The sequence below is a fragment of the Schistocerca serialis genome, chromosome 7, assembly GCF_023864345.2.
Source record: "Schistocerca serialis cubense isolate TAMUIC-IGC-003099 chromosome 7, iqSchSeri2.2, whole genome shotgun sequence".
Taxonomy (NCBI): Eukaryota; Metazoa; Arthropoda; class Insecta; order Orthoptera; family Acrididae; genus Schistocerca; species Schistocerca serialis.
This window is the reverse complement of record NC_064644.1, coordinates 599367888-599385851: the sequence shown is the minus strand read 5'-3', so window position 1 is coordinate 599385851 and position 17964 is coordinate 599367888. Positions and strand designations below refer to the sequence as shown.

The 17964-nt window shown below is 45.7% G+C and overlaps 1 protein-coding gene across 3 annotated transcripts in view; it reads left to right on the top strand.

Annotated features, from left to right (window-relative positions):
* The window catches only part of LOC126412343 (GRAM domain-containing protein 2A-like), a 669092-nt gene that overhangs the window by 592531 nt on the left and 58597 nt on the right, over window positions 1-17964 (top strand). For all 3 annotated transcript variants that reach the window (XM_050081893.1, XM_050081895.1, XM_050081894.1), the window contains one exon: window positions 538-749. In XM_050081893.1, coding sequence (XP_049937850.1) covers window positions 538-749 — 212 coding nt within the window. The remainder of the gene's footprint in view (window positions 1-537; window positions 750-17964) is intronic.

The window sequence follows — 17964 nt, the reverse complement described above, 5'->3', positions numbered from 1 at the left end:
AAATTGCGGACTCGGGTGTTGATTGCACGCGCCGAGGGAGCACGACCGTGCCGTCCGATGTTAAGATGACACCGAAATTCTCGACTCGCGGCCTCCACATTTCCATTCTTGTAACAGGCTTTTATCGTAAAGGCACGCTGTACACCTTTCCGTGCTCCGTGGTTACTGTTTATTAAACGGCAAAACAGTGCGAACAGCATTGTGTATGTCATTCGGCGCCACCTGCTTCGCAGCATTGCTACAGCATGTTCCAAAATTTCCCATTCTTTTGAGTCACCTGTAGTTTCACTTCTCATCTCTGAGTTTAATACTGCTTTCACTGCCCCGATATTGCCACTGCTTCATGCTATCGCAGTCTGACCAAATTTATCTTGACGTCACTACCGCGCTGTTTCGTTTGTTGACTCACGGGACCAACCAGCTACCTAATCAACCAACTAGTTAACCAATCAATCAGCCAACCAACCAGCCGACCACCCAGAACCCCTGGAGCAGCAGCGGTGTGTGACTGGTGGCTCTTGCCTCGTGTGCCCACAGGCAGCTCAAGCAGCTGAGCGTGAGCGCGCCCGCCATGACGCACCATCAGCAGGCGATGGCTGCCGCCGCCGCAGCCGCCGCGGCCAGGGGCTCCTCGGAGCAGCCGTCCGTCGCCTCGGGTTCGCCGGAGCCAGCGCACTCCTCCAAGTACCGCCAGAAGAAGTTCCACCGGCACTTCAAGCAGGTCGCCGCCGAGGAGTACGTCCTCAACTGTGAGTACGCCTGCCGTCTCCTCCTCTGTCTAACGCCTCCAATGTCATCCTACACAATGAGCACCAAATCGTAGGTGCGACTCCTACAGTGCTTAAATTGTAACGAATACCGGGCGTGCCATAATTAATAATGGAAAACGACGCAAGTGAAAGTTAGTGATAATACAAGCAAAAACATTGCAGTGAACTTTTCCAATAAGAGGTTACACGCTGCCTATGTCTTCAGTGTGAAATATTTTCGTAGTTAGTACAAATGTAGTTCACTTGTAAACTTCTCGATTAACTCCCTATGTAATTCGGCTCGAATCTGGCGCAAACCTGCATGTTATTCGTCAGTTACCACATCAGGAACGTACACTGATGAGCCAAAACATAATGACCACCTGCTTAATAGCTTGTTCGTCCGCCTTTGGAACGAAATACATCACTGATTGCTGCAGGATGTTCCAAAATTTCCAATTTTTTGAGTCACCTGTACTTTCGTGGGCCGCCGACTTAAGCACGCGGTGATGGCGTCTCATAGCGATCCAGATGGGTCCCATATGATTTACATCAGGCGAATTTGGTCGCCGAGACAGCCTGAATTCTTTATAATTCTCCTCAAGCCACTGTAGCACGATTCTGGCTCAGAGACACGGACAATTACACTGCTGAAAAATGACATCACTGTCGGGGAAAACATCAAGCGTTTGTGGAGACGACCATCTACCCAGCGTAGTAAAAACATGATTCACCCACCCGAAGAGCCGACACGTTTCCAATGATCGACGATCGAATCCCGATGGATCCGTGCCCACTGCAATCGTAATTGACGATGTCTTTGGGTCAACGTGTGAACACGTAGGGGTGGTCTACTGCGGAACTCCACGTTTAACAATGTGCAATGAACGGTGTACTCCGAAACACTTGCGCGCGCATCAGCATTGGGCTCTTTTGGCAGAAATGGCACAGATCACCATCTGTCCTTCTGTACAGAGCAGACAAACCTCCGAACCCTACGCCCTGCGAAGAGTCGTGGACGTCCAGCCATTTAGCGCCTAGTAATAGTTTCACTGCTGTTCTACCTCTTTCCGTAGATGCTCACAACAGTAGCACGTGAACAATCGATCAGCTTCGCCATTTCCGAGATACTCGTTCACAGGCTCCGCGTGATAATAACCTGCCATTCGTCAGAGTCGCTTACCTCAGTGGACTTCCCCATTTGCAGAGATGAGTGCAGTATTGTATCCAAATGCTAGGAGACCACGTGGAACACCTCCAGTCACAGGTACTAGTTTAGAGTAAACTTGAACGTGTACCTTGCTGAAGTGGTAAAGTATTTCTTGTCAGCGTACGTCAGGGACGAAATGTGAGCCGAATTAGATAATGGACTTGATCGAGAAGTTTACTGCTATATTCTCAAAGTGGCACTTTGAGACCGCGACTGTGTATAAAATAAAGGATGGTTTCTGCGAAGAAGAAAACAGCAACCAGTTACTGTTGATAATGCTCTTTAATTATGCAGATAACACTGTTACAGATTTCGAACCAACAGATTCATCTTCAGACGCTCTTTATTCCCCCATGAGGTGAAAGATTCATGGAATGGAGGTGTCCTACAGCGAAAAATGACACTAGACATGATCTGCTTAAACGTGACTATTCTTAATAACCAAACAACGCAGAGTAAACAAATCTTTGAGGTTGAGTAGTTGTTATATTTTACATTGCGACAAAATAACACAGGATTTTCAACGTAAGTAAAATACATCAACTACTACTACTGCTACTACTACTCAACCTTAAAGATGTTTACATTGTGTTCGATCGTTATTAGCTGTGGTTACATTTAAAGAGGTCGTTCCTAACATCGTTTTTACTGTACGGCACTATCATGCCATGAACCTTTAACCACAAGGGGAAATAAAGAGTAAAAACCTCATGTGCACTTCAAAAATATGTGTACGTAGACGTGAACAGCCGTCTGAAGATGAACCTCTCGGTTCTAAACCTGTAACGGCGCTGTGTTTCTAAACAAACAGTGACAACAGTGGCCTGTTGCTATTTTCTTCTTCGCAAGAACCAACCCGAAATGTTTACGTGTCAAATGAATTTGTGCTAAAGAGGGCAATATTTGATACTGAAATCAGTGCCGGATCGTAAACACACAAAGTAATGAAACACATAAGGTGCAACGTCACTGTTCTATTCATATTTGTAAGATATTACAGTCTATCAGTCGGTAAAGGCTGGTTCACACGACACTATTAATTTGGTGATGTGGCGAGTTATTTAGTAGCTCCACTGCACGAGAAGACAGCGAGTAGGCGGGTGCCCGTTCACACCCTGTGGTTGGTGGCAGGGATATACTTCAGTGAAGGGCGCTCTGCAAGATAACTCTGAAATCGAGAGCGAGTCAGTGGGAGCTTATCCTGCAAGAACTGAAAGAAAATATGAAAATGAGTAATAAAATGTGTTCTTTCTTTAGAGAACTCGCAGCTCAATTCTCTGCAGAATGCTTTTCCACGCTGTGTGTCTGAAAGTTGTTCCAAATTTCTATTACAAAACTTGCTAGTGGCTGCAGTTTAAACAGTCTGATACACCCCTTTCGACCAGGGAAGTCAGCTGCTTCCCTATTCCCAGCCTGGTGTGTTTAGTTCTCCGTTTAATCCTCTTCTCTAGTAACCTCGGAATTCCCATCTCCTTATCCAACTCAGCGATTGCGGCCGTCTCGGCTGCATCATTTTTCTGCCGAGGACATTTCACAAGCATACCTCTCCTATGTAAGCAATAACAGACTTGACCATCGAGCGATGTTGCCGATCCACAAGTAACGAGTGCCTGGAATGAGGGGTTAGAACGAAAACTGATTGCTAACAGACTCAGTTGTAAAGTGCCCAGTAAACCCTGCTACCAGACGACGTGACTAAATAATGTTGCCCACACTCTTCTGGCTATTGAATCACTCGCTACTTCACTAAATTATTGGTCTAGTGTGGGCCATCCTTTAATGGTAAGCACACTAACGTTTGCGTAAATTACGACGCAAGGAAGAATGTATGTGACCGAAATGAAGATTTTGTTTCTTACAACATCGCTAAATATTTAAACAATCTTAAGAGTAAATTCGTGGACTTACAGTAAATGCCCATCCAAAAGTTCCATCGTGCTGAACGTCTTTATGGACTCTTGACTGCGTAGTTAACCAGTCATCGTAACGCCCGGCCAAAGTTCCGCCCAAAAATTGCTGGTCTAACTAGTTTTCTGAACGAAAAGCAAGCAAGCCTGAATAGCAACTGCAAATCAAGTGTACAGTTATAACACAGGAGTCAGTTGGTAGTATGCGGTCGTGTCTGATAACGTGCAAGAATTTTAGAGGAGGCTCTGTCAGGCTTATTATTATTATTATTATTATTATTATTATTATTGTTATGTTTTGGCAGGAACATGATTTCTCTGTGTTTTATATAACATTAATCAGTAAAACTTCTATCAACGATCAGAATCACATTCTAGTAACCTATCCTCTAGAACCATACGTTTCAACTATTCATTAGCATTCAGTGCTCATCTCACTACTGCTTCTTCCTTCGACATTTGGCTGTTTTGCCAAACCAGCTGACCATTCTTGGCTGTTTCTGGCACCTTCTAACAAATTTTTACAGCGATCGATTAAAGTAAGTGTAGTTTTCATCTCTAACCCCAACAAATTTTTATGTGGTTGTGATCCACCGATTGGAGAAAGTTAATCGGAAAAGATACGGGGAGAGGAACAATAATGTAGCACCGCCGCTAATATTGCTGAGGGTTGTTTAAAGTCGCCAAGAGCGGAGAGAGAGAGAGAGAGAGAGAGAGAGAGAGAGAGAGAGAGAGAGAGAGAGAGAGAGAGAGTGTGTGTGTGTGTGTGTGTGTGTGTGTGTGTGTGTGTGTGTGTGTGTGTGTAAAAGTTTCGTTCGATCTGTAAGCAGTATACACTGTTGACAAGAAGCTGTTTGCTCTGTCGAACTACGAAAGTTACTGCACCCGGATGTGACATGTAAAGGTTTTCTTCTTATCGCCAGTTTCTTATAACTCACACATCACTATTCGACTTTCTCTAGTTATGACTAATATATGACGCATTTTGGGGTTTAGGAAGTGGAATATTTTATTTTTTCAACATTTTGACCTCGCTGAAGACTCCCGATCCAGGCTCAAATCTGTAATTTGAAACCGGAAGTCCTGCTATATCTCACAGTAATTGCGTTATCTGCTGAGTGTGCCACGTCCCCGTATTCCTCTGCGTCTTCCGGCAGCTAAATGCGGACACACTGTGCTAAAACTACGGCCGTTTCCACTCTACATTTACAAGGCTTTTGCACACAATTGAAGAGTGTGACAGAGAGCACTCAGCTTTGTACCACATGCTTCCCTTTGCAGTGGCGGGACGAACGACTGCAGCTGTGCGTCCTGTCTGATCTTGTCTTCAAGGTTCCTACGGGAGCGATACGTCGGGAGTTGGAGCAGCTCGCGGAAGGCACTGTGCGTCTTGTAAACGATTACGCGCTGGCGCTGTCAGCGTGACGTAACGCGAAGCAGAAGGCGTTAGCAGAGCGGCCGCTGCTGCGCCAGATGCCAGACGAAGAACAGAGCCAGGCGGTGCTGGGTCTGCTTTCTGGGAGACCGCACACGCTAAACTGTAATCGGGCGGCAGAGGAAGGCGTAAGTGCGGCACTGTAGTCCTCTGACCGGCGTCAAGGCTACTTACGTTTCGTGATTAGAACACATGCCCGGCGAGTGACCTGTTATACCGGCAATATTAGGACAATTTTCACTACTATGGAACGAATTGTTCTCCGTCTTCGAGGGTAAATTCATAATTAACCCTATTAAATGGCAGACAAATTATTTCCCAACGCCGTGCTTTTTCTACATTTAAAGAAAATTCAGTGTTGTTGACGCCGGTCAGAGTAGTACAGTAAGACGGTAGGCATTTCTCTACCTCCTGATTACGGTTCTTAAAATGCTGTCAATAGAAAAAGATTATTTCTGCTGCTGGATACAATTCAACCAACTGCTGCTACGTAATTATCGATACTTTAAGCTCAACATGCAACCACGGTAAAGAATAAGCTTAAAGTGACAGAACAGTAGTAAACAATGCGACGTGTGAGGATAACAAAGTGAGCTATTTGTCGTCGCCGAACGGACCAAGGAACATAATATTTCACCTAAACCTACAAGATTATAAATTGTTCATTCAAGGGATTTTTGATTGTTGCTCAAGCATACGACGTTAGCAGTGGGCAATGAGTGAGTACAGCGAAAACCATCAGAGATTTTATGTTATCTTCAACTTGTGCTCGACCGTGACAGGAACTGTAGACTGGCAGTCTGTGTGTTTTAACACTTTGCCGTCCGCACGTCTCGTACAAATTTATTCGCTTGCAGCGCTAAGTAGGATTACTTGGATTGTCGCCGGCCGCTTGTCATGTTTCCGTTGATGACAAGCTGCAAACACATTGACTTTTGCGCGCTTTAATTTTCCGGAAATCCTCTATTTTGCCATATCGTTCCACAAACTCGAATTTTCTTTTCAAGTAACTTCTCTGCAAGTTCTACACTGTTACAATAACTATCCATGCAGAGATGATGCCACTTTCCATCAGAAAGTGTCAGTAGTTCCATCACTGTTTTTGCTAAAGGCTGTCCAGCGCCGGAATATATCTTGAATGAGGAAATGTATCCCAGACTCGAATGACACAGCATCCGAATGGGTATGCCCTATTTCGTAATTTTCACGGATTGTAAACTTTAAAATTTAATCGTCCACGCCACGGTATCATTCCTTCATCAATTGAGACGTTTTGACTTAGATTTAACGTTTCTTTAAACTTTTAGGAAAAATAATCAATTACGAATTGCACTTTGACAAGCCGGTCGGCATTATCTAGTTTATTGTAGCTGTCGGAAAAATGTAAAAATGATAATATTTGTCTGAATCGGTTGCGGGACATCGTTTTGCGAAATAGCGGTGTGTCTATCAATGTATTCGGTGACCAATAATAATTGATCCTCTCTTTTCTTAAAATTCCCATAAGGATAGCAAGCCCAAACCATTTTCTAAGTTGAGGTCCCGTAACTTCGACAAATTTGTCATTTTTTAAATCGTTTCCTTCTATTGCAATTTTGACTGTGTACTTTTTGGTTTCGTTGCTAATATATTCAAATAGATCGTTCCCAATATATAACTGTACGATATCCTCGACCCTCTGTTTATCTTTGGGAAATATGTTTGGACCCGAGGATCCTTCAAATTTATTATTGGTCCTTGGTAAATCAAATTCTGACCACTGAGCACTGTCTTCTTCGTCTGATTCATCCGAAACAATTGGCAACCGTAGCGTTCTCCGAATTCTTCTTGTACGTATTTCGATATCTTCCTACTATTGTGCCTCACTTTCATTTTTTTATATCAATGTCTGCTTCATAATCGGCCAAGTCGTCCGGAACGCCAGACAAGACGTCCGCGCATTCATCGTAAATAATCCTATTGTATCTTTCGTCCGCCATGATGAAATGGCACTAGTACTTGTAAAAACAAAACACTTGTTGAGGTGTGTAACTTATTGTTACCTAAACAAAACACCAACAGAATGCAAAAGATACTAACGTGCTGTCGCCGGCCACTGCGCCATACTATGCTCACGACACCACTCTGGTGTCGCCGACCACTGAGCGATACTATGCAGACGATACCAATGTGCTCTCCCGGACGGCATAGTGTTAAGTCGCGAAAAATTGTTGAGGCCACTTTAGAACGCAGTCTACTTGGTGTACCCATTTAACATAAGGAGAAGGGCATTGATATGCGTGACAGTCATACAGCCACACATCACATGTGCACGACCGATAGGTTACGTTTGAGGTGACGTACAGGGTGACTCAGCTGCCCCTACTCATGAGTTTTATGCAACCTGCAATGCCTAAAAAAAATCACACACGAGATTTTCGAACTCTCTCACTTGCTAAGCGCTAATTATTAGCCCACAGAAAACATGAACCGAACCTTTTTGTAAGAAACTTAATGTAGTTAAATTTTGTACTGGGACGCGTTTTCGCTAGAGGCCGCAGTTTTCGAATTGTTCAAGAAACACGTACAAAGCTGATCTGCAAACGCGTTTTTCTTCAATAACTAAAAAACCCGTGGCCTCCAGCGAAAACGTATCCCAGTAAAAAGTTTAACTACATTAAATTTCCTAAAAAAAAAAGGACCTGTTCATTTTCCTAGAGGACCTATAGTTTGCGCATAGCAAGGGAGAAAGTATGAAAATCTTGCACGTGGTATTTCAAAGTGTTGCGGGTTGCATAAAACCCGTAGGTGGGGGCAGCTGAATCATCCTGTACAGTCAGGTAGAAGCATTAGACCATTTTACAGACATGGAGCTTTTCCTCCATATCGGTAAATCAGGGTGTTAAACAGTCACCATGTCGGTGGTCAAGCCATTTGCCACGGCAGTTTTAAGGAAATGCTGATATGATATGTGATACAGCAACTAAGCAGTTGAACGTGAAACTGTGGAGAACAGGGTTTGTACACCTGACAGAGGTGGACTGCAGTGTACATTTATTCCCTTAGATTAAAGTGAGTTAATGTGGTCGATGACGTGGTTATTAGAGGTCGAACCCAAGTTTATAAAGGATTAATTACAGCATACGTCTTGGGCGATTGATGGGAAACGGAGGAAAATATGGAGCATTAGGTTCAGCAGGGCCGTACTGGATGCCATACAGGGTCTCAGCGGTCCCATTCGACTAGCGCCCGAAAGGACGGACTTATTGTTCGGTCGGCCGCACAGAATCGTAAAGTCACGCCACGTGCCTTAAATCAGGAAAGCGACTCGTTTGCAGCAACGCAAAATCCCGAGTTGCCGGTACTGTCCCGACACCGCTCGATATAAAGGGTGTTCGACTGTGGCACTGAGCAGCTCGTTCTCTGTGTGTCTGATCCACCAAACACGTTTGGTCCACGGTTGCCGAGAGGCTTGGCACGCCTCGACTCGACAGCCACTACGACTAATGACCTCTCGCATAGAATCGAAGCAGCATGGAGTCTAGCGCTTGTATCTGTCATGCAGACTTACTTCGACTCGACATCCAGACGGATTAGAGCTGTTTCAGCTCCCAGAGGTGACATCTCCGTGTAGCATTTTCAGAATCTGTACCCCAAATCAGCTACAAATTTAATCGTGTTTTCTTCTTGCTGTACTCTATAAGCACAGTAAGTAAATTTTTTTTGTCGTCGTTCCTAGTGTTGGAATTGCAGTTGCGAGTAGTGTACGAAGAGCATTCAGTAAGTAATACAGCACATATTTTTTGTTCGGGCAATTTCGGTTGGAAAAAAAGCGGAGTTTGTCATTCGAGGTGATCGACGGATTTCAAACACACACCACACGTGGCTGCAGAACTGGACGTGTCTGTTGGTAGTGCTGACACCATCATCCACCAGTTGGGGGTACTCAGAGGCAGACGCGTCCTGACAGAAGACCATAAACAGCAACGAAGGACTATCTGCGATGAATTGATTGCGCGTTTCGAGGACGATCGTGAAAAAAAAATTTAACGAATATCGTCACAGGCGATGAAATATGGGTTCGTAGCTTCGACCCGGAAACAAAACTATAATCCGTGGAGTGATGCTACACCACCTCAGTGAATCCATAGAGTGGTGCCACGGCAACTCTCTTCCGAAGGAAAAGTTTGTCGCACCCTGAGCCGGTAAAGTGATGGCGACGTCTTCTGGCACTCCGAAGGGGTTGCTCTGTTTGATGTCCTCCATCGTTGTGCACGATCAAGTCCGAAGTGGACTGTGCTACTGTCAGGAAACTGAAGAAACGGTTTGAGCGTGTTCGTCGCCACAAAAATGCAAACGAACTTCTCGTTCTAACAAGGGAACCTCCCCATCGCACCCCCCTCGGATTTAGTTATAAGTTGGCACAGTGGATAGGCCTTGAAAAACTGAACACAGATCAATCGAGAAAACAGGAAGAAGTTGTGTGGAACTATGAAAAAAATAAGCAAAATATACAAACTGAGTAGTCCTTGCGGAAGATATGCAACATCGAGGATAGTGTGAGCTCAGGAGCGCCGTGGTCCCGTGGTTAGCGTGAGCAGCTGCGGAACGAGAGGTCCTTGGTTCAAGTCTTCCCTCGAGTAAGCCGGCACGGTAGCTCAGCGTGTTCGTTCAGAGGGTTAGCTGCCCTCTGTAATAAAAAAAAAAAACTGAGTGAATGGATCAATAACGAACTTCAACGGGCGTCAGGTGACGTCCGCCATGAACAGTTGCAACGAACTATGACGAACAAATTGAGATTACAAAAAAAGTGAAAAGTTTACTTTCTTTATTTTCGCAAAGTTATGATCTGTCCGTTCCTTCATTGACGTCTGTTCACTGTATTAAGTTTAGTGTCTGTGTTTTGCGACCGCACCGCAAAACCGTGCGATTAGTAGACGAAAGGACGTGCCTCCGCAATGGGAACCGAAAACATTTGATCGCAAGGTCATAGGTCAACCGATTCCTCCACAGGAAAACACGTCTGATATATTCTGTACGACACTGGTGACGGCATGTGCGTCACATGACAGGAATATGTTGTCGACCCACCTAACTTGTACACTTGGCGAATGGGTAAAAAGATTCTTCTACCTTGCCCGATTTAGGTTTCCGTGCGATGTAGTCGACTGACGTCGTGTGTTTCGATGTTTGTTTAGGTGTAGCGTCCCCATACTACGGCGCAGTTATCTCGCATCGGACGGACGAACGGACAGATAATAATTGTCCGAAAATAAGAAATTAAACATTTCACGCGAGGGAAGACTTGAACCAACGACCTCTCGTTCCGCAGCTGCTCACGCTAACCACGGGACCACGGCGCTCCTAAGTTCATACGATCCTTGATGTTGCCTATCTTCCGCATGGACTACTCAGTTCGTATATTTCGCTTATTTTTTTCATAGTTCCACACAACTGCTTCCTGTTTTCTCGATTGATCTGTGTTCAGTTTTTTCAAGGCCTATCCACTGTGCCAACTTATAACTAAATCTGAGGGGGGGTGCGATGGAGAGGTTCCCTTGTAAGTGACTACGCAAAGCCTCACACAACTCTGCGCACCCGAGAGGGGCTCACTAAACTTCGATGGACCGTTGATCATCATCGTGCAACCTACAGCCTGAGTCTCGCACGCTCCATCTGTTTGGTCCCACGAAGGATTCACTGTGCGGGAAGCAGTACATGGATGATTGGGAGGTTACTGATGCAGCACGGCGTTGACTCAGCCCGTCGACCGATAGAGTGGTACCGTGCGGGCGTAAAAGCACTACCAGTAACGTGGCGTAGGACTGCCACATTGAACGTAGACTGTGTTTGAAAACAGCATTTTGTAGGCGAAAGAGTGGGGAATAATACGGTGTATTGCAATCCTGAATGAAACCAACTGGCTTTCAGAAGAGTGTTGCGTTACTTGTCGAATGCCCGTAGCAGTCGCGAGTGGAAAAGGCGGCCGGCGGGAAAGAACCGGGTCGGCGCACCTCTGGCCGTCGGCTGCCGCGTCGCCTCCACTCGCGCGCCGGCTGCGCCGGGGGCCCGCGCTGGGTTCGCAGCGACGCCCCGCCGCGCCCACAGCCGGCCCGCGAGTGCCGGTGTGCGGACCGATCTCCGGGGAGGGGGGGGGGGGAGGAGTGGGGAGGGGAGCAGACAGGGACAGGCCCCGTTACGCAACCGCAGTCACCAGCCACCGCGGCGGCAAGGCCCAGGGACCCCCGTATGGTGGGCTCGTCACCATTCCCGCTGGCATTTCAGCGCCGCAGTCGCGCCTCTCCGTAGCTCTCAGCTGTTTCCACCGAGGATGTAAATAAAGTAATTTTACTTACTGTGCGAATAGAATATACACTACTGGCCATTAAAATTGCTACACCACAAAGATGACGTGCCACAGACACGAAATTTAACCGACAGGAAGAAGATGCTGTGATATGCAAATGATTACCTTTTCAGAGCATTCACACAAGGTTGGCGCCGGTGGCGACACCTACAACGTGTTGACATGAGGAACGTTTCCAACAGATTTCTCATACACAAACGGCAGTTGACCGGCGTAGCCTGGTGAAACGTTGTTGTGATGCCTCGTCTAAGGAGGAGAAATGCGTACCATCACATTCCGACTTTGATAAAGGTTGGATTGTAGCCTATCGCGATTGCGGTTTCTCGTATCGCGACATTGCTGCTTGCGTTGGTCGAGATCAATTGACCGTTAGCAGAATATGGATCGATGGATTCAGGAGCGTAATACGGAACGCCGTGCTGGATCCCAACGGCCTCGTATCACTAGCAGTCGAGATGACAGGCCTCTTATCCGCATGGCTGTAACGGATCGTGCAACCACGTCTCCATCCCTGAGTCAACAGATGGGGACGTTTGCACGACAACCACCATCTGCACGAACCGTTCGACGACGTTTGCAGCAGCACGGACTATCAGCTCGGAGACTGTGGCTGCGGTTACCCTTGACGCTGCATCACAGACAGGAGCGCCTGCGACGGTGTACTCAACGACGGACCTGGGTGCACGAATGGCAAAACGTCATTTTTTCGGATGAATCCAGGTTCTGTTTACAGCATCACGATGGTCGCATCCGTGTTTGGCGACATCGCGGTGAACGCACATTGGAAGCGTGTATTCGTCATCGCCATACTGGCGTATCACTCGGCGTGATGGCATGGGGTGCCATTGGTTACACGTCTCGGTCACCTCTTGTTCGCATTGAGGGCACTTTGAACAGTGGACGTTACATTTCAGATGTGTTACGACCCGTGGCTCTACCCTTCATTCGATCCCTGCGAAACCCTACATTTCAGCAGGATAATGCACTACCGCATGTACAAGTCCTGTACGGGCCTTCCTGGATACACAAAATGTTCGACTGCTGTTCTGGCCAGCACACACTCCAGATCCCTCACCAACTGAAAACGTCTGGTCAATGGAGGCCGAGAAACTGGCTCGTCACAATACGCCAGTCACTACTCTTGATGAACTGTGGTATCGTGCTGAAGCTCCATGGGCAGCTGAACCTGTACACGGTATCCAAGCTCTGTTTGACTCTATGCCCAGGCGTATCAAGGCCGTTATTAAGGCCAGAAGTAGTTGTTCTGCATGCTGATTTCTCAGGATCTATGCACCCAAATTGCGTGAAAATGTAATCACATGTCAGTTCTAGTAAAATATATTTTTCTACTTCTTGGTGTACCAATTTTAATCGCCAGTAGTGTAGCAGCAACAGAAGTACATAGATTTGTATGTCATTTGGCGTGTACAAATTGTAAAATTTAGTACGCATATGCCACCTATGGCTCTGCGCGGGCTGGGCTTCGCGACGAACCGAGGTTTGGCGACAGATAATGATCTGTTATTCATTGTTGCCCCATTTCCAAAACATTGTTCGTCAGTTGCTATAGCTGGCGGTAGTACGCGCCTGTGTCTCCAGCAAATCATGACGAGATGTTTCCAGTGGGTGAGAGATCTGAACAAGGAGCTGGACAGAACAACAGTCGAACAGCCTCTACACAGGGTGTCCAGGAGGAATGGTTAATCTTAGGGGATATGAGTAGAACGATCATTCGACGCAAAAAATGTGGTAAACGTGGGCTCCAAAACGCATACCTCAAGAACTACGAGCCCATGTTCAGCAACAGAGATGTGTTCAACAGTGCCGAAGAAGTAAATATCCTCACAGATCTTAATGTATTCATTTTAGAGCTCAAGCTTACCAGACCTTTTTTGCTTAGAATGATAATTCCTGTCATATCCCTGAATACTGACCATTTCTCCTGCGACACTCTATGTAGAGGTGTCTGAGGACAGCGTGGACCACATCCGGTCGAGCGTTACCTTGTTGAAAGATAACGTCACGGAGCCCTCTAAGACAGGACACAGCCGCCGGCCATAGCATGACAGAAATGTAGCTCTGCTGTCCAGATCGGTCGTGCGAACCATAGATAAGTGTTGCATACCCAACGGTACGCCGTACAGTCACACCATGTACTCAGCCACGTAAGGACGACCGATGCAGTCTGCCAAAGTTCGTCGACCCCAGAGCCTCGACATATGGATGCGTCAGTCGTGATGCTGTAGATATAACAGAACTCGTCAGAAAAGGCGACGTGCTGCCACTCCTGCCTACAGTGTTGCCGTTGGGCGCATAGTTGTCGGCGCGCCTCTCCCTGCTGTTGTGACGGCGCGCTGGCTGTCGAAGCCTCGTCACGTACTTACTGGTCTGGTTGACAGACGAGCCACTTCCCGTACTGTGAAGGTGCTTCGTGTGGCTCTACAATGCCGCATAGCCGGGGGAACGATACGTCCACGTTCTCGCGTGGGGCCACCGACAACCTGAACCTGTTGTTTCCGTGCCCACACAAGATCACGGCTGAGGCTGGCAGCAGCCTCGGTGAACGAGAAACCGCAGTCTCAGTACACTACAGACCTGCCGCTCTGATATTCAGACAGGTGCCGGTAGACGTGTATCGTTCTTACAACACGGTGTAACACGATCTTCTCACAAACAACAAACATCGAACTATATAACACAAAATATTAGTTGAGTATACTATAACATAGGTAAGAATTACTTAACAGTGTAAGATTCATTTCCGCAGGAATGTCATGAATATTCACAGCTGTCTCTGAACATTAATGTATCACTCGATGTAGTCAAATTAAGTTTCTCATCCAGAGTACATTTAATAATAACTTTCCTAATACGTTGATCAGACAGCTGGTCTTCTATAAGATAGGCTGGGCAGAGCGGTCCTGTGCTCGGCCGTAAGCAGAAGATCCGTTGCGGCGGTGTAGCGAAACGTTTCTGGGCGTGCCTCGCCCGTGTCGCTTATTCGTTGACGCGGCTTGCAGCGGCTGTCTTTCGTTGTGGTTCGGTTGTGGGGTAACAGCCTTGCTTTGACGCCTCACTGTTCGGACGACACCACACACTGTCGGCAAAGTGATTCCAGCCAGACTACTAAGTTGAGTGAAGGAAGAAGTATCGCCTGATTGTGTCTTTATGAGCCCCAGGTCTTCTGTTTAGCTCTTACGGTCCTTCTACATCTATTTCAATACTCCACAAGTCACCTGTCTGTGTTACTTTTGCTACCACTAACTGTTGCCACCTCCGCTTTCCCTATTCCACTCGCGAATGGCGGGTGGAAAGAATGATTGTCGGTAAGCCTCTGCGTAAGCCCTAATTTCTCGCATTTTCTTGTTGTGGTCGCTTCGGAAGATGCATGTGGGAGGGAATAATACGTTGTCCGACTCTTCCAGGAAAGTACTCTCTCGAACACCTCCCTCGTAGCGTCTTCCGCTGGAGGTCGTTGAGTCTCTCTGTAACGCCCTCGCGTCGAGCAAGCGATCCCGTGACGAAACGCGCCGCTCTTCGTTGGGTCTTCTCTGCATCTTCTATCAGTCCTACTGTGTAACGCTCACAGATTGATAAACAATACTCAAGAATCGATGGCACAAACGCCTTGTAAGTCACTTCTTTCGTGTATGAGATCAATTTCCTCAAGATTCTTCAGATTCTTCCAATGAATCTGTCTGGCTCCAGCTTTTACTATTGTTTGTTTTACATGATCATTCAACTTAAGGCCTTTCTGCGTTCCTTACGCGAGATGCCTGGAGGCAGCGGAATCGCCGTGCAGTCTGTCGGAAATGCCGGTTCGCTAAGTTTCCGTAACTCACTCGCACTGATGGAACCGACAGGGAAGATATCACTGAAACGTTCCATGCTCATATGCATCCAACTGTGGCTAAATGTCGAAATGGAACCACTGCTACTTCTTTCTCACATGTTCCTCCAACTGAACGAGTGCCACGCAGATATGTTGACGGCACGTTAAACTCTAACCAACCTTCAAAATTGAGCCATCTATGCGTTCACTTGGGCTATTAGAAAAGGTACATAACACTCCTGACACACACAATTATGTTATGTATAGCACGGTGTATCTGCTGCGTGCTATACCGAAATACTTGCGTTAGTGGTAGTTTGGTGCCCTGCTTTGCGGACCAGGTGGCTTCAGCGTAGAGAATTCTTGCTTGAAGTAGCGAGTGAGAACTGGTGCCCGCTAAAAAAGACCGCGCGTCGTGGTCAAGGAAGCACTGCAGGCCCCGCTTCGCGCGAACGTGCTTGCGGCGGCTACAAACAGCACAGCGGGAGGGGCAGGGGAAGGGGGAGGGTAGCGTCCTCCCACCCACGACTTCTGTTCTGCTGAGGACGTCGGATATGGAAGCAGGCGACGCTCTTGCAATTGGGTCCACATTAAAAAGAGACATTAGAAACGGAATGGAAAGCGACGATACCACCTCATTATTACGTCAACAGTGTGTATTTACGTGTTATGACTTGGGCGGCGGGTATGCGGCCCATGCAGACGCAGTCCCCTGACACAGCTGTCACTCAGGAATAACTTGCGATAACTGTCACCGTATCTGTGAGACTAACGGTTGCCTGGCGGGCAGATGACGAGATGTCTAACACCGGTAAATTAAGTGGAAATTCAGTTAATCGGCATAAAGGTCTGCATGTTGCGTGTTTCTCGTGACTATTTTGTTCAGACTTTAAGGTCAGTGCAGTACAAAGTCATTTTTGGTCCGCTATCCAAACTCATGAGTTCTACACCTGCCTTCTGAATTAATAAATACGTGTTGGAGTCGCCATGAAACAGTTTATTAATAAAACAGGCTACAAGCAGATAAAAATTCAGGTAAGAAAAGTTAGTGGTTGAATGCACATTAACGCATACGATCACCTAACGCCGGTAAAGAGTGGTCGTACGAGTACTGCACGGACGGTCAAACAAGGCTTCTTCGGAGCACATTGTCGACAACATTTCTGATATTGCGAAAGAAAGCTGTCGCATGAAGATTCGCTCTTCCGTTTTTGAAGCTACTAGCGAATTATACAAAACACTGACGTACCTCTTTAAAGTGTTCATCTCGTCTATATGCCTCTTGATACAGAACAATTGCAACACTTTCGTGGAAGGACTCCCGGAAATCATTAAAGAGACAGGCCACTTTTTCGGGTCCGTATTGTGTGAAAATCAGCACCTGTTTCATCCATGCACTATTTATTTTACATATGTTTCACATTTTTTCATTTCTCATAGTTAATGCAGAATACTTTCTAAACAATTTTCAAGTATTTTCAACCATTTACGCTGTATAAAAGTTTATAAAAAGAATAATAAAATTTTAGGCACAGGATTTTCTAAAATTCCTCTTCCAATTCAGGTTCCATAAAATTCAATAATACACACGGTAAGGGGAGATAATTTTTACCATATGTGTATGACATGATGGCCGAAATTATTTATTTATCGTTTGGTGGCAACAGCAGATACTAAAAATATATATAGTTTGCTATTATACATTTAAGGATTTAGGCACAAAGCTGAGGTACTAGACGTATGTAATCCTGCACATAAAGTATATTAACCAGAAAATATTATATCTTATGTATTAATTTTTACAATATTTTTTCCTAATTAAAAAATTAGTTCTCCTGAATTCAGTTGAAGTGGCAATAAATTTTAGGTCGACTCGATAGCCACAGACAATTCCACACTAAAAGATTTAGTGCAATATTTCATAAACTTAAGTACATAAGTGTACCTAAATTCTGCAAAATACAACTTGCGGAAAATTCCGAATGAATATTTGAGTGATATTAAATTGTGCATCAGAACATTCCTGAAACATAATCTCATTATGCTGTATTTCTTTGTCTTCAAGCTTCCTGTCGGTATTCGATTTAGCGCTGCTAGCTTCTCGGTGAATGTGTATTTACATTTATGTCCGAATACTTCAACAAAAATAATTCTTAAAATTCTTTTTGTACCATGATATTACTGGGGAAATAAGTTAATTTCACATAAATGAATACATAATTGCTTAAAACAAATTATATCGGCATAGTAATGGAATTGTAGGCATTATTTAGCATTACGTGTAAAATGCAGTGAGTATTGTGATACAAATTCATAAACGATTATCGATCTTTGGACCATCTTTTTTCATAAAGGAAGTGGCGATATGTAAACAATGTAATGGTGCAAACTGCCTGGAAGTAGCTGAAGATCAAGGTAGTAGGATGGGTTTAGCACCATTACAAATAGCATAACTATTAACATAACGTAAATCATCAGAAGCCGA